Source organism: Lissotriton vulgaris, chromosome 1_1 (assembly GCF_964263255.1).
Source record: "Lissotriton vulgaris chromosome 1_1, aLisVul1.2, whole genome shotgun sequence".
Classification (NCBI taxonomy): Eukaryota; Metazoa; Chordata; class Amphibia; order Caudata; family Salamandridae; genus Lissotriton; species Lissotriton vulgaris.
This window is the reverse complement of record NC_141685.1, coordinates 1,329,893,688-1,329,919,302: the sequence shown is the minus strand read 5'-3', so window position 1 is coordinate 1,329,919,302 and position 25,615 is coordinate 1,329,893,688. Positions and strand designations below refer to the sequence as shown.

At 45.3% G+C, this 25,615-nt stretch overlaps 1 protein-coding gene across 1 annotated transcript in view; it reads right to left on the bottom strand.

Moving 5' to 3' along the window:
* LOC147749112 (ATP-dependent 6-phosphofructokinase, muscle type-like) overlaps positions 1 to 25,615 on the bottom strand; it is a 288,878-nt gene that overhangs the window by 228,992 nt on the left and 34,271 nt on the right. Inside the window, exon 2 of the mRNA XM_086966253.1 lies at positions 16,675 to 16,770. Coding sequence (XP_086822379.1) covers positions 16,675 to 16,770 — 96 coding nt within the window. The remainder of the gene's footprint in view (positions 1 to 16,674; positions 16,771 to 25,615) is intronic.

Genomic DNA, 25,615 nt, shown 5'->3' with positions numbered 1-25,615 from the left:
GCCCTTCGTACTTGCTCCTTATCTACATATTGTGGGGGTCTAGCCACCTCGGATATTTTGTCTTATTATCAGGCGTCTCACCTGCTGGTGCTCAACGACTGGTGGTACGGAGACCGGGGCGACCCAGCCTATGCCCTCGAGCGCTATATAATGGACCCATACTCGCTGCATACCATCCTGTATTCCGCTCCCATTAGGAAGAAGCTTCCCGTGGTGACCCAGGTGGTCTTCCAAGTGTGGCGGGGAGCTCTGCGCCGTATGGGGTGGTGGAACAAATTGACGAGAGAGACTCCGCTGTGGCAGAATGGACAGTTGCCAGCCCTGGCGTCCTTGGAGGGGTTTCGGGGCTGGGATGCCATCGGCATTTCCACATTGGGGTATGTTATGAAAGGCACAACGCTTAAATCGTTCCAGGCATTGAGTGAGGAATATGCCATGCCCGAACCCAGTTTTTTAGGTATTTGCAGCTGCGACACGCCCTGTCCCCTTCCCTAGTGGGCCTGGACTCGCTGCCTGAATTTAGCCCTTTAGAAGCTAAGGTGTTCATGGGGGAGCTAGAAGGAAAGAAAATATCCAACATATACCAAACGCTGGTCACTCATTGCTCCTCTCCATTAGATAAATTGCGTACCGCCTGGGAGAGTGATGTTGGGGAGTTCGAAGAGGAGGACTTGTGGGAGGCCCTAGAAGCCCCGAGGGGAGCGGCAATAGCAGTGCGCTTGCGTTTCATCCAATTCAAATATCTACACAGGGCTTACTACACCAGGGATCGGTTGTGGAGAGCTGGATTGATTGCCTCCCCTGAGTGTTTGAGGTGCGAGAGAGCGGTGGGCACGTTTATCCATACAGTATGGTCATGCGAAAAATTGTCGAAATTTTGGGTGGGAGTGTGGAATTGCCTGTCTGAGGTGCTGGGCTGGGACCTTCCTCGCACGCCGCAGCTGGGCCTGTTGCATATCATGGAACAAGTTGGAGGAAACATATATAAGCGTCACTTACTGGTCCTAGGCCTCACTGTAGCCAAAAGAGACATTGCTCGAGCCTGGAAGGACCCCAGGCCCCCTTTGCTGGAAGTGTGGAAAAGGGGGTTGGATTTTTGTATGGGGTTGGAGCGTCCAGTGTTTAAGGCCAGGGGCTGCTCCCGGAAACATCTTAAAATACGGAGGCGATGGGCAGACTACAGGGGGCTGTGGTTGGACCCACCTGCGCAACAGGACGCTGATGCCAAACAATTTTCAGTGCCCGGGTGAATGGGAGTACCCACTGGTTGTGACATGATCTTAATTCTTTGGCTGTTTGACTCTGTAGACACTGTGAATGGTGGGGGGTTGGACCAGGGGTTGGGGGTGGGGGTGGGGGTTGGGTGGGTTGTTTTACTTCAAAAATGTTGATGGACTGAAATGTATGCAATGCCTTAAAACTTGCTCACTGGTCCTTCGGTGTTCTGAGGGACAGTGTCCTTTTTTCCAGTGGTCAACAAAATAAAAATTGTTCTGAAAAAAAAAAATAAGAGGGTTCTCTTAGTGGTGATTATCTAACTGGGTTACCGAAAGGAACTCATATTACTATTCACACCAAGACTCATGCTCCAAAGCCAAGCACTGCCGATCATTTTCAGGTTAATGTGATGCTTCTAAATATATCAGCAACATTCAACGCAGGAAAGGAAGTGGAGACAGAATTACCCTCCAGAAGGGAAATACCTCTACCTGGCAGCACTGAAAGAATATAAAAAGGCTAATATAAAGGAAAAAGCCATTCATTTCGCCTCCAGAATTTTTAACAGATCGAAGGAAATCTAAATTGTCAATGAACTATCCAACTCAGATAGAGTCCTAACCAAACCCACACCTACGCAAGCACTTTGTGACTCATTGAACAACTACTTTATTGAAAAGATCTCCACTATTAAAGCCAGTATTCCCACAACAGCTCCATCGACACACCTTCTGTTGCACATAGGATGGCATCCATTCTTGAAAATTTCCCGGCCTTCAGTACCCTGGGCTTTCAGGAACTGCTGTTCAAAGTAAAATCTGGATCCCCCCGGACTGCTGTCCACCACATGTCCTAAAAGATGCCCTCTCCGTTCTCCCGAGCTCAGCCCTTGCTCTTCTGAATGAGCCTCTTTCCCAGGGACACGTACCCAAAGCCTTCAAAGAAGCAATTGTGATCCCCCTTCTGAAAATACCAGGAGCAGACCCCCAGAGTTTGGCAAACTATTGCCCGATTTCTTTGCTCCTGTACCTGGCTAAGGTACTGGAGGCTCATGTGGCGAAGTGCTTGTCCAACTTTATGGAACCGTCCAACTATCTAGACTCACACCAAGAGGGATTTCATCCTGCCCACTATACGGAGACTGTGATATTAGCGGTCTTGGACACACTTCGAGACAAAGCTGATAGAGGGACCCCCAAAGGCCCTGGTACTATTAGATCTCTCTAAGGCCTTTGACACAGTCGACCATGGTATACTGAGGGGCCGTGTCAGGGAGGCCACTAGCTGGATCAGCTCCTTCCTTGAAGATGGCTCCCAGTCGGTTCACATTGCCCAGTATACGGCACCTAAGATTAGAACAACATGTGGGGTCCCACAGGGACCCTCGCTAAGCCCCCACTTATTTAATCTTTACCTCCTCCCCCTGATCAGTCCCTGAAGGAAAGGAAAGCGACCACCTTCCACTATGCCGATGATGTACAATAAAAGTCTACCATCAACAACTCACCAGGGGTGCCTGGTGACTTTTGAAAGTGGTGGGGCGTTAATGATGAGGACAGCTACACAGAGCATTGGGCACATCAGTAAACATGATTTTAACAGCCATTCGATGATTAAACACCAATTTGCCTAGGTACAAGCAGACTAAAATCAGGAGCACTGTACCATAAAAGAGAGAACAGGGTTAAGCAAACGTTAAAAACAAAAGCAGTGGAAAAAGAACTCCACAAAGAGAAGCAAGCAGATATAATGCACGGCGCACAAATGCCCTATAAGACTGAGAAACATAAATGAAACTACCTCTCACCTCACACCACCTAACAAGAACTTGCCAAACAAATGAACTCACACGCCCTAATCCACCTCCTTTTAAATAAATTACCAGTCCCATCTGATCTTTACAAGTTCCACAGAGCCCCTTTTCGTCCCAGGTGAGGCCTATTCATTGTTCCTTGATGGGCACACAGTTCTGATAGCGAGCTTTCAAAGAGGTAGCTTCATAAGCACCATAGCCAGGCGCTGCAGGTAAATATGGAGTGGAGCAGTTGGTCAGAGCAGGGATAGCCTAGACTTAGTCATAGCATGAGTGCCCTTTCAAGGTATTGGTGTTTCTTTATGTATTCATGGGCTGCAGCGGGGACTTTCTAGGCACGCAGAACAGCAGCAGTCCGTCTTGGGAGAACGCAGTCCAACTTGTTCCAGGTACTCTATGTTTTACCATACGGAGAGTCCTTTAAACTAGTCGTCCCCTATCCTCTTGGGTCTCTCCTCCGTTTCTCACGCTCCCTTCTCCATTATCCCATGGATCTGATGCTTCCCCTCTTACTCCATACTTCTCCCTCCCCTTCAACCTCCTCCTGCACACACACAGCTATGCAGTTTCAACTTTGCGCCATAGAGACCCCTCACCCCCGGATATCCCCAGAACAACCTGCAACCCTAGCCCCATCTTTTGTTTTCCCTCGTCTTCAGGGGTTCACACCTCTCTCACGTGCTTTTCAACCTCACTCCTCTCCTACTCCCACCCTCCGAGTCTCTGCCTCTCTCTCTCTATCTGCCCACAGTCTCATACTCTCTGTCTCCCCTCACAGAGGGTCTCTGCAGGTCCCTGTGTTCCCTAACACTCTCCAGATGGCGCTCTGCTGCTCGCCACACTATCTGGGAGTTGTTGATCACCTGTTGCTACTGTACCTAGAGCTCCTTCCGCCCAGTGGATTTCCTGCAAACCGAGACTGTGGCTAGCTTGCAGCGTCTGGCTATGGCTTCTGCTGAAGGGAGCTTTTCCTTCACTGCTTCACCGCTTTCACGTGTTCATGGGCGCGCTGTCGGAGGCTTAGTAGCCCGCTACAAAAGCGCTACCCGCTAAGCTCTGGCTCCGTCTGCAAGCCCCAATGCACACCTCATGTTCGCACTCGAGTGACTTTTCCAGTAGACCTCTAAACGTGTAAATGGTGTACAAGTAAACTCCTTGTAACACCTATTGGGCGACAGAGGCGGTTGGTGACTAAAAGACTGACATCTGGCTCCATACCATTTTATGCTGGTTTCCCTCCTGAACTGTAAACAGCCAACACACGAACACATGCTGCATGCTCATTATTACACAAATGAAATTAGAGCTGCGTAGACAAACTCTTCAACAGCCCACTCCCCCAGCTTCCATTGTCCAATCAGGAGGCTTAAACAGTGGCGCAAACATGAAGGGGGTGTTTCAGTTGTTGACACCCACTTCACCTTGTCAATGTAGGCCAGCCCTGCCCCGTAGCATTTAGTTCAACGGCGCTCCGCTGAAAACGTCTGGGCTACAATATAAGCGCCCTAATTAAAAGATGATCATTGCTGGTTCCTCCGGCCACTCCCATCGTTCAGACATCACTCTGTGTGTGTGTGCCTCAAGGGCAAGCAATAGCCCTCGCCCAGCACATGCGCAGGAGGACTCGTCCCTGACCTCACCCCTACCAAAAAAAAAGTAGAATTTGCATGAAGCAGTGAGTGCTTAATTTAAAGCTGCTCCACCTAGTGTATATTCTCTCTCTATTCTCCCGGAAGCTAGTAGGGCAACGCCCCTTAATACCAGCCGCCACTACAACTCACCTAAATCAGTCTCTGAATTTCAGGCTACTATGTTGTTCATCCGTCACTGGATGGACCACAACCACTTAAAGCTCAATCCAGGCAATACTGAATTAGTTCGGACAGGGGGCAGCCACAATTCTGGGGCCCACACTACTGGCCTAGGGAATTCGGACCCCCCAACCCCCTCTTCCTCATCCAAGAGCCTTGGTGTCACTATAAATAATGACATGTAATTAAGATCGCAAGTTGGATTGGTGATTTCATCCTGCTTCCACCAGCTGCGAAAGATCAGAAAGATTAGCCGATTACTCACACAAGCGGCACTGATACAGGTCGTGATAGCCATGGTGCTCTCACAACTAAACTATGCTAACTTAGTCTATCTGGGTATGCCACTTTTTCTAACCAAGCGGCTACAAATGGTTCAGAACCAGGCGGCCAGACTGATTCACCAGCAACCCAGGTGGCAATCTGCCACCCCCCCCTGTTAAGAAACCTACACTGGCTTCCAATTCCCCAACGCAGGGCCTTTAAAACAGGATGCCTACTTTTTAAATCCCTACATGGTCGGAGCCCAAATTCATAGATAGCCTCATGTCAAGGTACACCCCTTTGCACAAACTGCGCTCAGCCCATCTCCAGCTACTGACAACCCCCGCTTTCAAACTAAAGCGACAAGGGGGATGCAGATTTGCCTCTGTAGCTCCTAGATTGTGGAACTCTTTCCCTCTAGAGATCAGGTCATGCACTGACCTTATGCGTTTCAGGAAAAGTCTTAAAACATGGTTGTTTGTGCAGGCTTATGAATAATCTTTCCATTGGGTTCGGCTAATTCTCGACTCAGCGTCATGAAGCCAACCGGTGTACGTGCGCTTTATAAAACGTTTATAACATGACATACGATAACAACGCTATCCACCACTCTGTCCTGTTACACCACAAGCAGGGCCTAAATAAGAGACTCGGTCATCATATGTTTCTTATCAAATTGGTGACATGCTTTCACCTTAATGACTTTTTACACTGCAACCCCTATTCCTTTGAACTGTGGGGATCTCTCCTATCACAGTACTGCTTTAACATGTATGTAGAGCAGGGTTTCCCAAACTGGGAGTAATGATTCAAGTTGATTTTTGGTGAGTCAGGAAAGTGGGAGCAATACATAAAAATGCCATTAAATTCTGTGTTTAACTTGTCGTGTTTGCCTGTGATTCAACGACAGAGGTCAAAATCAAGCTATGTCTTCTGGTAAATTGCGGCAGGATCGATGTTACTTTTCTTTCTTTGACTACAAAGTGAGAGGAGTTATTAAAGGGAATTATGTGACAATCTTGCTGGATTCCAGGGAATGTGAAAGGAGAGACTCTGGGATGTTGTGTTTTTGCAAAGCACAACAAAATGTAAATACCCGTAAATTAACTGTATGCATTCAGCAGTTAGGAAAGCAAATTTTCTTGTAATCGTAAAGTGAGCTGGATACAGAGATTTTAATAGGATCGAAACAAATCAAGACACTTTACTTTTTGATGCACAAATGATAAATGCTCGCAGTCACCCGGCCTTTCTAATGGAAAATGTGCTGTCTGTGAATATGCATTACCACATGAAGCTGTAGTTACATTCAAAAATCGCCCTTCTTCGTGTCCATTAAAGGTAGATGAGTCGCAAACGTTTGTCATTCTAAAAAATGGGTCATGGTTCTAAACAGTTTGGGAACCACTGATCTAGAGCCTTGAGCCAAAAAAATTATTTTGCAAGATCTAAATGGCATTTTAAAACTGCACTACAGGCAGCAATGTCAGGCCTGAGACATGGTTTTAAAGTGCTGTTTTAATGGATGGCACAATGAGTATTTCAGGTCCACTAGTACCATTTGATTTGTAGGCCCTGGGTACATGTAGTATCATTTACTAGAGACTTACAAGGCCAGTCAGTCAAATAAAACTTTATTCGGCCAATCTAAGTAAACAGGGGTGAGAATGTGGCCTAACGGCTAGAGTGGCCGACCTCGAAACTGGGGACCCGGGATCGAGTCTCGGCAGGGACGCTTAACATCCAGTGATTCTGGGCAAATCATTTAATCTCCCCATACCTAACAAAAATTAATGTGTCCATCTGTAACGTAACTGATGCTCATATAAAGTGTTCTGATACCTTTGGGTTGAGTTCGAGCTATATAAAACCAACCCCCCAAAAAAAAGAAAATCTAAAAGAATCTGGGGCCCATTAGCTGTGTAGGTGCTCAATACCACGTCACCCATGTACAGCAAGATGTGAACCGGTTTGTTCCCAATTCGCGGGACAAACTTCCCATTCTACCTCAAAAAATAATTTATCTCATTTATATATAACAGGAAAATAAAGGGGGACAAGATGCATCCCTGCCTAACGTCACAGGTGGACTTAATATATGAGGATCATTCGCCGGAGGGTCCTTAATGCACCCTTACAGTAAGGTCTTGATGGATCCAGAGTAAAAGAGTTAGAAGTTTGGGTTCCACACCCATCCCTCCCATATGATCCCATAACTTATCAAGATTCACAAGATCGAATGTGCTGGATAGATCAATGAAGGCCAACTGGACTGATTCATTTTTGGCCCCAGGATTAAATAAAGATTTAAACATTGTTCAATTGTTCTACACCAGGTCTAATACCAAACTGGGCCTCAGATAAGACATTGTTTGCTGAGGCCCAATCTTCTAGAGGGGGCCAATAGAACCCGTCCCAGAATTTTTACTACAGAGTCAATAAGCGAAATGGGGGTGGTAAGATGACGGTTTGGACCTATGCCTTTTTATTTTAATTGGGATCAGCGTGGTCTTACAAGGTCAATTTTACAATGTTTTGAGAAGAGAGCACAATCCCTTTAGCACTGGTTAACAATTGCAAAGTGCACAGAGTCCTAAAGCCAAAAAAACAAGTTCAGCAAAGTAAGGGATGGAAAGCAAAGGGACACTGCAGAGAGGGCCAGGTCTACCACTCTTCTGTCACTTGGCTTGTCAAACCTTTGTGTGGATCCAGATTAGGTTGAAAGATGTTTTTGCTCTTAGCTCTACCATCTGGAAATCACTCAACTTCACCCTTTGATCCACTCCCATGGTTGGACGCCAAAATGTAAAAACATGTCGAAATGATGGTCAAGCAATGTAACTAGGTGCTGTTCCTATATTAGCTCAGGGAAGCCTTTTCATTGGACAAGCAGGTGCAAGTCACAGTTAAAGTGAAGCCAGCTCCCAAGTCATCTCTTACAGTACCTATGGCATATTCTGGCACGTATATGAACATCTTGGGCATAAAAAGTGTAGTGTCACGATTCACTCCCTGTTCTCTCATACCCACCACCAGGGAGCCACATAGTGGGACTTTCTAGTCTTCTAATAAGCTTCCAGACCCTCCCCTGCATGCAAATACGGACTTCCAGACATTTGGACACTTATTGGGAACTGGCATCCATTTTCAATCCATGCCGGATTTTGTGAAAGCCAGTCTGCTTATACTTGAAGCCAACCTACTTATGCCTGAAACTCCATTACCCAGAATTCCCTGCTCACTGTTTTGTCTCCACGACTGCAGGCCAAGGATGGGTGGAGGAATTCAGCTCACCTGTGGCTGGCTGCTGCTAGCCTGCTCACACCTGCTGCATGTGATTACTGTGAGCTCTTATGAGCTCCCAGCTCTCTTCAGGCCAAGGTTGGTCATTGTAGCTCTTTACCGGTGAGACCAATCCTTGTTTCCAGTGCTCCTTGAGCTTTTGCTATCCTTGTTTCCAATGTTTCCTGAGCTTTAGTTATGCCTTGTTCCTAACCTGCTGCTGTTTTCCTTGTTCCTGAATTAGCACTGCCTGCAGTGCTATCTTGACCCCCGAGCCTTAGTATTCCTTGTTCCTGAACTGCAGCAGTTTCCCTTCTCCTGAATTAGCACTGCTTGCAGTGCTACCTTGTTTCCTGAGTTCCTGAGCTATAGCTATTCCTTGTACCTGAATTAGCACTGCCTGCAGTGCTCTTGTTTCCGGAGTTCCTGAACTATAGTTATTCTTTGTTCCTGTTGCTGGGCTTCAGCTATTTCTTGTTCCTGATTGGCATTGCTTGCAGTGCTCACTTGACTCCTTGTTTCCTGAGCTGTAGCTAATTCCCTGTTCCAGAACTAGCACTGCCTGCAGTGCTACATTGACTCCTAAATCCTTAGTAATTACCTATTCATGTACTAGCACTGCCTGCAGTGCTACCTAGACTCCTGAGCTTCAGCTCAATTCTTGTTCCTGTCCCAGCAGTACCTTCTATGCTACTTTGTTTTCTTGCTTCCTTAACCTGCACTATTCTAGTATACCCTTGAAGCCTCACCTTCTGTATATTCCTTTCCAGTCCCTGCTTTCTTCCCAATTCCTTGGTTCCAGTTCCTAGTTTGTCATCTTTCTATTCTGCTGTCTTGCTTCTGTTGCCTTGTATGTGTGTTACCTGATTTCTGCCAAGTGTACCCTATCATTTCCTTCCTTTCCTGTTAAACACTCCTCCTTGCTAGCTCCTTGTCTATTGTGCTTGTGTTTAGTTCTACTCCCTTGCTGTTACTACCTTGCGTGTTCCTGTTCGATAGCCAGAATCCGTAGGCACAGCTGACTACCTAGGTGGTGTTTCTTGTTCACTGTGAGCATTGTCTTTGAGTTACATTTATAACATCACCATAGGATGAGGCTCCACAGACCCTACCTTTGCATGCATATCCTACATGTGGGTATTTGCAGTCCGTATCTGTAGCAGCAATTGTGGGTGAGAAACTTACTGAGCTTCAGTCTTACCGCGTGGAGTTCCTGAGTGCTTTATACCACACTCCCCTTTATTGGTAATGTTGTATTATATATATGTCTTGCACGTCCGTCCTGGGTGTAGTTAGTCTGAATGCTAAATTGCCTTGTGAGTGCCCTTCCTTTCAGAGTCTTACCCATCTTGTTCTCTTTTACAGGCTTCACCTTTGGATCCCTTTTTCTCCCCCTACTCCCTGTATGATCATGGGCAGCGCTGTACTCCTCTTTCTGTGTATATTTTCTACAAAGTTCCCAGTCCTTGCCCAAGTCCCTGACTGTGTTCCCCACATCGTCCCGGACAGTCCCTGACATGTAGCTTACTACAAGTTGGCTATATTTTTTCACATGAGAGAAGGTCAATGTTCAGAAACAATCCTAGTTCCTCTGTCAAATAGTCCTCCCAAGACATCTTGACCTAACAAGAAAGCATCTGCACTTGAGTGCTATTACAATTTTTATGTCATGTTTATCTAAAGAGTAGACTGTTTTTATGCTGCTCCAAAGCACTATGAGGTATAAGAGGAAAAAAGGGGGATGGTATAACACCGCACAGAGAAGACAGAAGAAGACCAGTTGGTACACCGAGGAACTCCATGCAACAAAACACTGCAAGCAGCTTTAAAGAAAATAGAGAACAACCATCTAGAAAACTGCAAAATTACATACAAGACAGTCCTAAGACACTACTACCAACATATCAAAGAAATAAAGAAGGCCCTAGCTAAGCACATACAAACAGCTCTAACAGCAGCAAAAAAATCTTTGCGGAGTTCAAAGACTTTACTTCACCAGCCGCCACCAATAACTGCATCATCCCCTCGCAAGAACTATGTGAAAACCTCTCAGAATTCTTCAGTAGCAAAATCAAAGCCATATACAACAGTTTCGACCTGCAACTGAACATCTACACCACTGCGTCCAGTCTACCCTCAAACACCCACGAAAATATTGTGATGGGTTCTGAAACATTCACCATGGAGGAAACAGCCAGTATTAGGAGTACTATCCACTCTGGGGCACCGACAGACCCCTGCCTCCACCACATCTACAACATGGGAGTCGCACCACTCAGCAAAGTCCTCACCCGCATCATGAACACTTCTGTCACTTCAGAGATATTCCTGGATCTCTAGAAACAAGTGATGGTCAACGCACTGTTAAAGAAACCATCAGTAGATTCCCTACATCAAGCAAACTACCACCCCGATTTTCTTTCTGTTCTACCTAGCCAAAGTGATGGAAAAAGTCATAAGCAAACAACTCTCCCACTACCTCAGTGCAACAGCTCCTGGGCAACACACAGTCAGGTTTCCGCTGAACCATAGCATTGAGACCGCCCTCATTGCAACAGCCAATAACATCAGGAAAACTGTGGAGCCACAGCAGCTCTTAAACTACTCGGCCTCTCCGCAGCCTTCGACACAGTCTCCCACACTACCCAAATCAAAAGACTATACAAGACAGGCATACAAGGACCAGCCCTCAACTGGATTTGTTCCTTCCTCACAGGAAGAACACAAAGAATCAACCTGCCACCTTACACATCAAAGTCCAAGAACCTTGTATGCTGAGTCGCCCAAGGATCTTCCCTAAGCCCGTTATTCAACATCTACATGACTCAGCTAGCAGACCTAATCAAATCTTACAACATCAACATACTCTCCTATGCAGACAATACCCAAATGATACTCTCCCTGTCAGACAAGACACTAACTACAAAAAAACAACTTTGCAACATGCATGACCACAGTAACCACATCAATGAAAAGCAACTGCCTCAAACTGAACACAGACAAAACTGAAGTAGCAATCTTTGGAAGGAAAGCATCCGACTGGGACCCCAACTGGTGGTCAACCAACCTCATACCCTAACCCACCCCCACCACTAATGCAATACATTTTGGAATCACCATGGATGAGAAGCTCATCATGACAGCTCAAGAAAATGCAGTGATCTTCACTTGCTTCCACAACCTCAGTATGCTACGTCAAATCTTCAAATGGTTTCCTGAGGACGCCAGGAAAATGTTCACACAGGCCTTGATTACTAGTAGACTCAATTACAACACACTCCATGCGGGAATCACAAAGAAACTGAACCGGCTCCAGACCATTCAGAATGCCGCAGCAAGACCCATACTCAATCTACCTCATTGCATCCATACCACCCCACACCTCAGAGAACTGCACTTGCTCCCAATCCACAAACACACCCAATTCAAACTGCCGATAAGCACATACAGAGAACAACACAACACCACCCTGCATACTTTAACCCTTTCCATGCGGCCGCAATTCCCCTGGTGTGCTGTAAACAGCACGAACAGGGGCGGGCCGTGACGAACCCCAGCCGTCATCAGCACACGAGCACCGTAGTGCATGACGGCTGGGGTTCGTCATCAGCATGGAAGGGGTTAAAAGCTGCATACACATCTAAACATCTCGCAGGCAACCCCGCTCAGCTTGAATTTCACTATCACGCATACCCTGCATCCACAAAGCCACAGCCGGAGTCTGGGTCTTCTTAAATCTGTCCCCAAAACATGAAACAACTTTTCTCATCACATCAGAGAAACCCTTCATTGTTTCTCGAGGTCCACAACAAGCTGAAGACCTTGCTCTTTGAGTAATCTCGCCAGGAGACAGCTGCCCGCCACCTGCAAAGCTCATGAATACCCTCTCAGGTGATTAGCCTGTTTTACAAATACACATAACATAGCAGAGATACGGGAAACAGCCTTTACAATAAGGTTTTTACCTCGTTGTGCCTTTACCATGCATTTTTAGCACGCATATTTTTACTGTGAATATGTATTTACAATGCATGCCAATACCATGCATTTACGGTAAGTTGGGGGTCTCCCCCCACAAATACATTGTTTTTAAATCTAAAAACAATGCTTGGTATTGCCATGCATTGTAATTACATATTCGCAGTAAAAACATGAGTGCTAAAAAATGCGCGGCAAAGGTATGCAAAGTAATTGACAGCGTTGCACAGTTGCACAATCGAGAGAAAGGGGAATCAAGCGAGGAATAAGGGTATAGGTTTTTTGGGCAGGGCTTTCACCTTAAGGATGACTCAAACATCAAAGAGGCGAAAGTAGGGAGTGAGCAAGTGTTGATGGTCAGTATGGTTGACAGAGAAAAAAATTATCAGTTGACATATAAAAGGTATCTGATATATTTTTGAGAAGAATACAAAGGGAGAGCAGGCCTCATGCCCAGGGTCACAGAATGATTCTTAAGATTGTGCCTTCCATCACCCAATACTCTCAAAAATAGGACCCTGACAACTGCCCTATGTTCTCAATGGAAAATACAAATTGTTCCCTGGGCAGAAGAAGGACTTGAGAATGAGTGACAGTGATGGGTCCAAAGACACTCCCGCTATCTCCAAACAACAGCTGTACCCAAAGGACCTCATGGCCAGCAAATGTTCAGGATAATTGGCTATGTAAATAATTCACATTTTTTCGCTGTATGTACGTGTGTCTCATGGGGATAATCTGAAAATCTGTCACAGTCAGAGCCCAAAAGGATCAATGCTGGAACGCCTACTTCAAGGATTGGGATTTCTGGGAGACGTGCCCCTTCGAGACTTGCAAGCAAACTGCCCGAGATGCGGTGGTGCAAGTTATAGGAGTCTGTAGTCTCTCCCTACCAACGTGATACATCCAGTTTTAAGACGAGTCCTCACCAGGTTGGACAGCAATCAAGAAATTTGGATGGTGTTCTGGTGTTGATCACACCAGGCCCAGAAACCATGGCCAACTGGAACCAAAGCCTGCTTTAAGGCTGATGTACCTCATGGTCTCAGAACCTTAGATAACCTCAAAAGCACTTCAAAAAAACTACCAAGCAGTACCTAGATGGCTATGTATTTTTGGCACTGAAAAGGACTACTTTTGGCTTTACAGTAGATAATTATCTTGGTCCACATTTTATTCTATGCTCCAGATTTTTTCCCACTGACTGCTACCTATTTAAGCCCATGTCTTGAGAATGGAGGGTCAATCCCTTAAATTACTTCTCAACTGAGACTGATAACGAGACAAATTAGAGCCTGAAGAGGCCAGGCACTGCGAACAGGGATTAAGATAGTCGAATTGTTTTCATTGGGTAAGTGACATAGACTGGATTTTAATCTTCGCCATTGTATGCCTTCAATTGCCCAGTTTTGGTCATAGAAGGCAGAGGCTATTACAGCACAAGATACTTTCCATAACGACTAATTAATTATGCAGTAATAATAATCATTATTTTTTTAATAAGCCATACAACCACCAGCTTTCAACGTTGTTTTTCTACTTCACTTAGGGAAGACTAGGAGGAAAAGACAACCATGGACAGCCTCCAGTCTGCATTGACCCTTGACTAAAGTTTGATGACAGGGAGGTGCCCCTCATAATGTCCATGAAGCAGAAGCAACCCCATGTAGGGTATTCCTGCTTCATCAATCAGGTATGAGGGTAGCAGGCCTCATCAAGGCTATTTGCATTCACTAACATAACACACATTTCTGATAGCTAGGTATCTATAATAGAGCTTTACTCTGAATAAGGCATTTTACCTGTTGAGTTATTGACCATCCATGTTTAGGGAAATGTCCAATCAGATGGTCTGTTTGCAGTCAGTTTCCAAAGAGCGATATTAGTTCTTGTTGGATTAAAAAAGCCTCTTTTATCCACGAATCTCTATGAACCCAGCCCCCTAATTTGTTATGCTATGTATGTAAGCTTCTGCCTTATGAGTGATGGTGTTTATGCATCTCTTTTCTGCTATATTTAACTCTATCCCCTCTGTAAAGCACCCCAAAGCCTACTGGGGCCTGATTCATGATAAAGAAAACAAAAAAAGAAGAATCCCTTGGTATGTGTAAATCTTGCTCTGTTTTAGTTTTTCCCATTCTTTCTGCATCTAAGTCGACTATCTTCCAATCGTATTTTCTTTTCAACAAGGATCTGCCTTGAAGGTCTTCGAAGCTTACGGGATCACAATTAAAATAAATATCCATAATCCAATCTGTCTGCCAATGTATAGTTCCATTTTTATGTCTGACTGCTGATGTGTGCCTATCTTTCTACCTATACATCTCAACTTGCAGTGAAGTTAAGTTCTGCTGGTTATTTGTATAGCACCCTAATCCTTGTGGGGATTATCTCAAAGCCAAGGCGAGGCCGGGAGAGATGGCAAGGTACGACAGGGAGACATGAAAGGAGGGCAGAATAGAAGGAAAGAGAAGATCCAGGTGGTCATTGCGGGCAGCCGACCTTAGGTGTCAGATCAGCACATGGTGAATGAGCGGGCGGGCAAGGTAGGAAGGTAACGGGCGAGGTCAGGAGCTAATGGAATTTTGAAACAAGCCAGAGGGTGAGGGGGTGACACTGAGAGGAACCAGGATATGTGCGAGATTTGGAAATCATGCTACTGTTTAACGAGAGATACTGGATCAGGCCAGAGACCACTTCTGGGAGACAGGAGACTTTCTACTCTCCATCTACACTGTGCCTACAGCCACACGTCTCTTGTCAGCAAAAGTGGAAAAGTACTTGCCATACAAACCACCCAAAACAACTATCGTTTGCGTTTCTTTTTCTCTTTTCCCATACAGGCAACTGGCTTGTTCCCTTTAAGTGACATGTTGAAAACTCGTACCTTGCTTTTCGCAAGTTGGGCAAACGTGACTCGGCAAAGTTACTACACTCGACTTGGAGACAGCCCTGCAAGGCCCTAAATCTAGGCGGTGGCATTTGTCTGGACACAGATCAACTATGTACAGCAACTGGAACCTCTTAACTGCAGGAACCTGCTTGGAAGCTCTACAGAGGGTGTCACGTGACATCCTAACGTTTGTAAAAAAAAAGCCCACACGGTTTTGAAATAGAGTGCCTGCCCTTTGCCTTGAAAAAGTTGTTTTTGCACGCTCGAAAACTGGGGGAAAAGAAAAAGAAAACCGAACACTTTAAAAAAGTGGCACAATTTAAATCTTTTAGCTCGTTTACTCGCTCTCCAAATGCTGCTTAAGTAAAAACTGGTGAAAATTAGTCTTTTTCCTCGTCGCTTAAAATCACGAAAGGTTGCTGTCTACGTTAACATTTAGAAATGGTTTGAAACAGTTCTAGCGGAAATGATCTGGCCTGTCCTGGTCTGTCAGAGCTCACAGGGAGTTGTGTTATCTCATCTTCCAAAGTATTTTTGGCTGCTTCTTTGAACCAAGTGTCACATAGCTCGCCTAGTCACACGGTCAAATGTAGTCTACGCTGGTAAAGGTCAAGATGGCTGAAAATAAAATTCTATATACGCATACAAAGTCTGAAAGGGCTGGTATGAGTAAGAAAATGAAATATGTATTTGACGTGATATGCAAAGGGAAGTGGGAAAGATATATTCTTTTTCTGTGGCCCTTTATTTTTGGGACCTACCCCAGAATCAGGGAACAGGAATAACGCGTGGGTAAGGTCTTTTAAAAAGAGGAACACGAAATGTATTAGCTTCAAATATTTCAGACAAACGTTCAGAATAACGTCATAATATAAAGCCAGGAGAGATCATGCATCAAACTGTGACTGTAATATAGGACGAAAGGTTTGAAAAATTGGAATAAAAAGTTAACATTAAAAGAATATTTTTCCTATGTTAACAACTGATCCAGTGAAACAAGCAGCATTGTTGAATGGGGGCACTGCAGATTCACCAACACTACAGAAAAAAACCTACGTTCATTTATATAATAACTAAACATTAATTTCTACAGGACGAACTCTGAAACACCTTGAAAACATTCTCCCTTCAGAGACAAAGATATACCATCTAGTGCAAAATATGTACACAAAAAAAGATTGTAAAATATATATAGTCTGGCTCTGGGCGTATTTTTTCAACTGTAAGTAATGTAAAATACATATATTAAGGAGAAAGAAGATGCCCCCGCAATATGATGCAATGTCAACAAAATTACAAATGTTTTCACCCAGATTCGCTGCCACTCGTTTCATTATTTTGCCATTCAAATTACCCAGGCCTTAAGTGTGAAGTGCTGCCACTTTACAAAAAAGTGTGAATGAACGGTGCCTTACCCTGAGCATCTCCTCCTGAAGTGAGCACGGCGATGGCTCTGCCGACCCCCAGAGTCTGGGCCTCGGGGTGCTGATCCGACGAGTGCGACATCTTTTCTGCAGAGTGGAGAAAGAGCACACGTTGGGCACCTGCTGGCTGTGGCTCGCGCGCTCCCCTCTCCCACAGGCGCTGCTCGCGCGACATCCTATCCGCGCGCGGCCGTAGCCTCTTCATGCTTGACAAGGCAATATGCCATCACTGCAGACCCGCTAATCCGCTATGCCCATACAGCCTATTCAAAAGGGAATTTCCCATAGGCGCCGAGACAGGGGCAACTATCTGAATAAAAATATACAACCTTACAAGCTCGGTACATCGCTTCCAACTTAATATGGTTATTTATGCAAATTATAATAAAAAGACCAGTGGGAGGTGTTTTTTTATTTAGAATATCTCTTTATTAAGTTTAGCATAGAGAAACAAACAACGCAATAGACCCCCCAACATTCGCAAACATCTAGGCAAATACACAAACAGTAGTACATTGAATCTTCCGGGGATAGGGGTTAGAGGGGGGCAGCAGCGCAGCAAACATGACGGTCCTCTAGTTATTGTTCACATCAGGCTTGGGGCCCATCTTTCACCTTGTGTTTGATGCCTAGTTCGCCCATCATTAAAGTGATTATCCTACGGCGTTCCCTAGCCATCCTCTTTTCCCTCCCTCCAAGGGCCCCAGATTTTTTCAAACTTGTGAGGGCAACTTCTCGCCTGGTACCCTAATTGTTCTGCCCCCATGCACCAATCCAAGCCCTCCTCACCTTCTCACATGGTGGGCACAGTGGGCACCCCCCAGTGTTTCAGAATATCTCTGCAGGCCACCACCAGGGCCAAGTTACAGAACAGTAGGGCGTATGGGTCCAGGGTTTGTTCGCTTCAAATTCCCAATGAAACCAATTGAGGTGTAAACCACACTTTTTCACCCAGGGTTTCTGATATCGCAGCCCCACAGCATATGAGTGAGGGTGCCCCGCAAGCGGGAGCCACATAGGCATCAGTCATTGGCAGCGCTACCCATACCAAAAAGACGGGTCCGACTCCGAGGGTAGCATGCCCTAGGTAGTTATTTTAGATGGATCAGTCGAAAGCCCGCCCGGATCGCAACTGCTCCGGGATACCCACACGCCTGACCCCAGTCGTCGTCTTATAGTCTACCCAGGTCTCTCTCCCACTGTTCACTCAAAGAGTCCAGGGAGGGAAGACTAGTAAGAGTGTACAGTACATCAGAGACACTGCATGGTCTGTCGGGGGGGACCCCAACGTCCTATATTCTAGTGGGGATTCCTCCTCTATCTTGGTCTGCAATACCCCACATCTATCTGGAGGAAACGCATATGTAGATACCTCAAATTCTGACACCTCGACAGTTCATATTCAGTTTGCAGGTCACTAAATTGGAGTATTGCTCCATCTCTCCATAAGTCTCCTAACTGGGAGATCCCCAGCAGGTCCCATTTTTGATGACCCTCAATGTCCCGCAGCTTAGGATATAGCTCTGAGTCCCAAAAAGGGGTCTCCAATGTCACACTGCCCACCATCCCAGTGCACATGTCCCCAACTGCCAAATAGTGACTACCACCTGTGTCGGGATGGGGAGGGAGGCAGCCTGTTGCCTCTGTTAAGACGACAGAGGTATCCCTCCAGGGCCATAGAGGTGCGGTCTGCTCTCAGGGAAGGCCAGCTGGAACCAAAAACCCAGCAGTTAACAGTCAGCAATTGTGAGACCCAATGGTAAAGTTAGAGCCTCGAGAGGGCAATTGCTCCGTTTGTCTGGCGTACGGTTAGTAGTGAAAGAGCTATTCTTTGGTACACCGGCAGCTCAGAGCAACACTCCCATTACACTGTCCACCCTATGAAAAAAGGCATCCGGGACTGGCTATGGGGTATTCTGTAGGATGTACAGGAATTTGGGAAAGCAGATCATTTTACAGGAGAAGTGTGGCTCACTGGTTAGAGGAGGCAGACCTGGAAGCAGAGGTCAGCCCGGGACCAGAGTTCAATTCCCGGCTCGGTCTTGAGTCCTAAAATGTCCATGGACGCGACAATTCTCTCTCCGGTGCCTACTTGATTCACGGGTTCACACTAGCTTGCTTAATCTCCACAACGGCCCCTCGCGGCGGGATGCCTGGCTTTCACCTTGCGGATACCCTGCCGGGGTTATCTCACAGGGAACTACCAGGATGGGTTCCCTAAGCAAGCGCTTAGAAACCGCTCGGTGATTTGCGCTCTATAAATTCCTGTACATTTACAGAAGGACGCTCGGCCAAGGAGTGAAAGGGATAGTTTCTGCCATCTCTCAACGTCCCTGCAGTAGGCCTCTAGGACTCTCTCCAGGTTTTCCTGCATGTATATGGCTTGGTCAGATGCAATAAAATTACCCAGATAGTAGAACCCTTGAGTCGGCCAGAGACCTTTATCATTGCCAGGGTATTCACTAACCCAGGGAAAGCCTTTGACTTGCACTAATTGTTACGAAACTCGGCATAGGACCCACGAATTGCCAGGATGTCCAGGATTTTTGGACTGAACGCAATGAGTTCGCAAGGTATAGTAGGATGTTATCAGCATATAATGAGACAAAGTACTCCCATCCTGGGTCCCAGCGGAAGCCCCTGATTTGTGCATCCATCAGGATACATGACGCCAGAGGTTCAAGAGCAACCGCAAATAATAGGGGCAATAACTGGCAGTTCTTCCTGATGCCCCTGGATAGGCCAAAGCGATTTGACCCGGACCCTCTCTAAAGGGTCTTTATATAGTAGGCTGATCCAAGATAGGAAATATGGGGCGAAGCCCATTTCTCGAATGACAGTCATCATGTAAAGCCATTCCAGGGAGTCAGAAGCCTACTCTGCGTCCAAGGCCAAGAGGACCCCCAGTTCCTGCAGGCATTTGCTGTGCGCCAAGCATCCCATCAACTTTCTCAGGTAATGCCTTGTGGCCCTATATGGCATGAATTTGGACTGATTGGGATCGACCAGGAGGTCAATCACCAGTGTTAGGAGGTCTGCTAGAATCTTGGCTAGGATTTTCATTTCAGTATTGATCAGGGCGATTGGCCTATAAGATGCACAATCTTCCCCACCTTTCCCACTTTATGGATCAAAACAATTGTCACTTCCCGGAGGTTGGGTGGCAGGACGCCCACTTCAATAACCATATTGATCATGGAAAGCATTGCCTTCCTGACTTTTGATAATAAACCTTTATAGAATTCTACCGGGAAGACATTGAGTCCGGGAGTTTTACCATTGTTCAATTGCGAAATAGCTGTAGTCACCTCACCCTCCGTTATCTTCTCCTTCAGCGCCTCAGCCTGGTCAAGGTCCAGGCAAGGGGCCGGAAGGTCCCTCACAAAGGCCTCCAAGTCACCCCGACCAGCGGTAGTCTGACTCTGATAGAGCCATTCTAGATATTTTTGCAAATTCTAGTGCAATACTCAAGTGGGTCTTCCTTAGCTCCCTCTCTGGCGTCTAAATCCCCCGACTCAGCGCTGCCCCTCCTCCTTTCTGGCCAGCCATGCAAGGAGTTTATCAGCATTATTGCCTACCTCATAGAGCCGACCCGAGTAGCTGGAAATTGACCTCTCGCCTCTTGTTGCACCAGGGCAATGCATTCCCGCCTGACTTCTTCAATCCTATGGACTTGATCTCTGGTGGGGGCAGCAACATAGTCGGCCTCAATCTGCAGCAGTTTCTCCTCAAGCTTCCAACACTCCTCATCCCTATCCCTTCTAAGGTCCACCCTACGTACAATTGACTGACCCCTCAGGACCGCCTTATAGGTCTTCCACCGTCAGCTGCCGACTGTACTGAGCCTGCATTCTCTGCAAAATTCATGACAGTCACCTTAGCTACTATCGTTTTGTTTCCCTATCTTTCAGTTCCTATGCATCAATTCTCCATGTCATTGTCTGGCTCGGTATGCCCATGTGAACCACAGTAAGCAGTGGTGAATGGTCAGATATGCCACAGGAAAGGAGAGTGGTACAGAAGCACCTACTCATCCGATGTGCGGGCACTAAGAAAGAATCCAGTCGGAACATAGCTTCCAGTGACGAGGAGAGGTGCGAGTGCTGTCGTACAATCAGGTTTGTCACCCGCCATAAATCAGCCAGGCTCAGGGCTGCTACAAAGTTGGCCAGTCATGCATCAGGTCTTGCAAGATTACCTGATCTGGTCACCCTGTCCACGATTCCTTGAGCTTGTCACCCTGTCCATGTGCCTATGCAGCGTCAAGTTGAGGTCCTCGTCTAATATAGTAAGTGGGTGCATCAACCAGGGGCCCCCATGTATTCTAAGCCAAGAAACTGTAGACCTGGTGGAAAGTACTGTGACCCTATAACCACATCCTCCCAATAACATCGGCCATGGACCTCTGCCTGATAGCCATTCGTATCCACCCAGGTGCGAAGCATCTCCATAGGCAGAAAGCGGCGAATCAGAACCCTCTCCCCGCTGGATCCTTTTGTGAATCAGGCATGTACCAGTAGTTTGTACCTGCCTCTCCCCAGAAACCCACAAGTATTGCAAACTTAGAACTACCCACCTGCTCAATGCCAGAGATGCCCGTTACCCCCCGCCCCCCATTTTGAACAGAAAAGTGTGAGGTGTGTTTGTTGCTGGTGATGTTATTCAGTGTAAGATTTATTCATAGTGGATCCATAAAAAGGTGGGGCAAAGTCATATTTTATTAGGGCATCCATTTTGGCCGCTCTTGTCTCATACAAAAACGACCTTGGGGCAATGTTACCAATCTGCAGAATTAAGACTTGTTTAGTTACAGATGGTGTGTGGTACACAAGATAACAGTAGTAGCAATAACACACCGTATCACTTCTGTGCCCTGAGGATCTATTATACATAAAACAAGAATTAAGAATTCTGCGGCCGCTGCATTTTCAAGATAATTATTGATTTGCAATGATTGCCACATTCATCATCTGCTGCATCTTTTCCGATTTTAACAAACAAAATTTAAACAAGTAGTTCAAAAGTTAATAAAAACAAGGCGATATGTGTTGCTGAGCAATGGAAGGCCCTTCACAAATGTTGACTGGTCATTTTTCGACTGCTTCCTTCTGTATTTTGGTTTTAAACTAGTACTAATAATGATGCGAAAACATTGCAGACTGTTAATATGGGTAAAACATGACCAACTAAAAAAAGTAATACTTTCATAAAATGTCCTGTCTTACGCTGAAAAATTAACCATTTTGCTGCATAGTTCATTTAAATCTGCTGTATAATAAATAGTTAAACAAACAGAACGCACAAATTCTGACAGCTGTAAAATAGAAGCTGCACCCAAGTGAATAGCCTAGAAACTAAGAGTAATTTAAGGGGTCATTAAGAATCCGGTCGGACCGGCTTCCGCGGTCCTTTTGGAGGCAGCAGGTCTCGTCGGAATCAGCCAGTCCGACCGCTGAATTACGATGCATGCATCGTGTACTCCGATCGACCGCCGACAGCCTTTCTCTGATCGCCAAGATGGCGGTTGGAGAAAAAACAGCAGCCATAGGGCGCTGCAGTAATCTCCGACCGCCATTGGATTATGATGTGGGTTTCCAATGGCTCGACGGTGGCGGTCCGAACGACTGCCTTGAGTCGTCGGAAACAAAGGTTTTGGGGTGCATTCACACCCAATTCCGCTTTCCCTCAGCCATCTCCACCACAGATCCCATTCTCCAGGTCCCTCTTACACCTGAGCAGCTGTACCCCGATGTCTACAACCCTGTGGTGCCGGAATCCAGGTAAGTCCTTCTGTGGTATGTATCACCATTGACTGGACTGTGCGCATTCCACCACTCTCCAATCAATGGGGTAAATGGAGCACAAGGCATATCCCCACATATAGCAAAACACACAAGTGACACTTCACCTGAATCCTGGCTGCACAGCAGAAGTTGAACTTCATCCATAATTTCACAATGTACATAAATATACAAAGTTACAACATGTATATTTCTCAGTTTTACATTCAATGATTTATTGAATGATATATCACATTTAAACAAGCAAAAATTGTGATGGTGAGATATACCAAAATCCCATTCATTTCAAAGGATGATGTACAATATTTCTCAGAGTTAATCTTCAAAATCATGAAGTTCTTCAACATTCTGTTGTGGTGACTGCCAATGCATTTCGGTATAATGAATCCCTTCTTCAGGGACCTCTAAGAATACAATCAAATGTAAAACTAGGTCGGTAAATGAGGTAGTGATATATACAGGGACAAGAACCATAACACCAAAAGATGAAGGTGGGAACGAATGTCAAAAATGATGCAATATACATGTTGTAACTTTGTATATTCATGTACATTGTGAAAGTACGCGTTAAGTTTAACTTCTGCTGTGCAGCCAGGAGACAGGTGAAGTGTCACTTGTGTGTTTTGCTATGTTATTGTAGAGGCTGGCAACCCCTTCCTGGTTCGCACGCATATTAGATTAAATATGGTTATGATTTGATTCACGTGCAAGGATAAGGTGTGCGCAACACCACCCATTTAATTCATATCCCCACATATCTCATGCATGTGTGTACAATTAATATGTTTTTCTGTTATTTTGTACGCACTTTCAGCAACATATTCGGGGAGATGTGCTCCACCGTAGATGAGACCACAGAGGTAGCAGCGGTTGCATCATAATACGGTGAGGGGAACTTTCCCTGGCTCGGTGGGCGGAATTGGATTACGGCTGCGTCGGTCCGAAGGTTGGTCCGACCGGCATCGTATTGAACCCATTTGTCACCACAAAGGTAAATTCATCCTTTTCAAGCTGCAGAAATAAATAAATCATAAGTTAAATACATTTTATATTTAAAATGTCACCTATCCATATGATGTTTTGGTCATGAATTATCATCTGGAAAGCAGTTGCTGGTCCTACCCCTTGGTGGCAGTATATTTCACAGGTTTGCAATAGGAGAAACTATGGACTAAAAGTCACCACAAAAGTGACTGTACAGTAATACATTAACCATCAGAAAAATATAAGGCATTTCTGTACATCTGCAATCCAAGGGTGTGGAATTCCTATAGCCCGACGCCCAGGACATATTGCTTGGGGTCAAGAACAGCCAGTGTTCATGATTATTTTGTCCTTGGGACAAGTAGACCCAACTCCCTGCAGCACAAACCCTTTGGCCGCCAGATTATAGTATCACATTATGGATCAGGGAAGGGCATTGTCTGAAGTTAAGGTAATATTTGTGTCCATATGCTAATGCTGTCAAAACTTGTATTCACAGCTCGTTAATACAAAGCCTTTATACTTAGGCAGAGCCCGCTAAGGAAATCTTGTAAGTTCAGACTGCACTACTGACGGTGGTTCCAGTAAAAAGAATTGTACACAAGTGTGCAATGTTTAACATTATGAGGCACGTGTAATGCTTCCACAATGATCTCTAATTAAATTCAAATATATGCAAAAGCGTGACACAAGGTTGATGATTCTTTGCTTTCAAAATAAAATGTTTATTAAAAAATGCAACTAGGAGAAAAAAGGTTTGCTAAACTACTGTGACATTTTAGGTACAATTTCTTTGAAGCATGATTTAGTAAAATGGGTTGATGCATTCTAGTATTTCCCAAAAATATTCACAATGGAAAAGCAGTGTAACCAGTTTCAACAAAATTATAGGGAACATGAAAATAAACAAGCATTGGCAAAGCCAATATGTATGACATAGGTGATCAGCTTTTTGGTTTTGTCAATGCATGCTTTGTTTTGACATGGGTTTTAGAAAAAAACTTTATTGTTGTGGGAACTGCCAGGCCCTCAATATTCTAACAAACATTGTTAAAAGCAAACATATTTTTTGGGCCCAAAAACACACAAAGCCACACTATCCTATCACTGAACAAAGCAACTTTTTGCGCCGATATGATCCTTGTGAAAGAGCAGATTGTTGTCACTCACAGTGAGGTCAGGCGGAAGATAGAGACAGAGAGGTAGAATTGTATTAAAAACGTAAGGTCTAGTCTTAGTTAACACCAGACCTAAATAGGGGCCCAGTTCTTAAAGAAAGTCACAACAGTGTACCCATGGTATGTGTCCTTCCATTTGTGCATATTTACGGCTTTCATGAATTCACAAGAATTTACGGACGAAGGTCAGAAAATCTTACTCCTAGAAAATATTTGTGAACTGCATTTTACCAAGAGAAAATATGCATGGTAGATTTGTTCGTGCGAAAATCTGTAGAGCAGTAACAAGTTTGTTTTCCACCAACTACTTTTATCCCCAAATCTAGAAGAAGTTTTACTCCTTCCATTGTCAGGAGTAAATTTCCAACTCCACTCTGTATGGGAAAATATTTGAGACGAGCTGATGAAAACCCATAAAACATGCAATTTAGTAGGTTTACACAAACTCAAAAGGGCACTCCAACCATAGGGAACTAACGGTTACCGCTGCCTCCAGCCCCAGTATGTAGCTCTGTGGAAGGGTGGAAAATAAGTGAATTGCTTATATTCAAACCCTTCTATGTTATGAGCTCTGGCATAATTAGAGAAGCTATTACCAGAGCTCTTACGTAATGTGATTGATGCCATAATTAGTCAGTGCACTAAATGGCACCAAAAGGACAAGTGGGTTTTATTACAGGACAAGTAGATTTATGAAGAAACTTGTCCCATGGACAATCAGATTTTTAATTAAATTCCACACCGCTGGAGTGGGGTAGGAGTTGCAGAAGGACCCAAGATTACCAGGTCACATTGGGTCAGGGAGGCCATGGTACACTGTAAAGGGCACCAGTAAGGGTATATTGAGGACAGTGTGTTCAGATTTGGAGTCCGACGTAAGAACAGCTAACGGACTAAAAAAGTTGAAAGGTGGCCACGAAATTTGTTAAACAAATGTCAAACGTATGTTGCGATCAAAAGGCCAGTGTG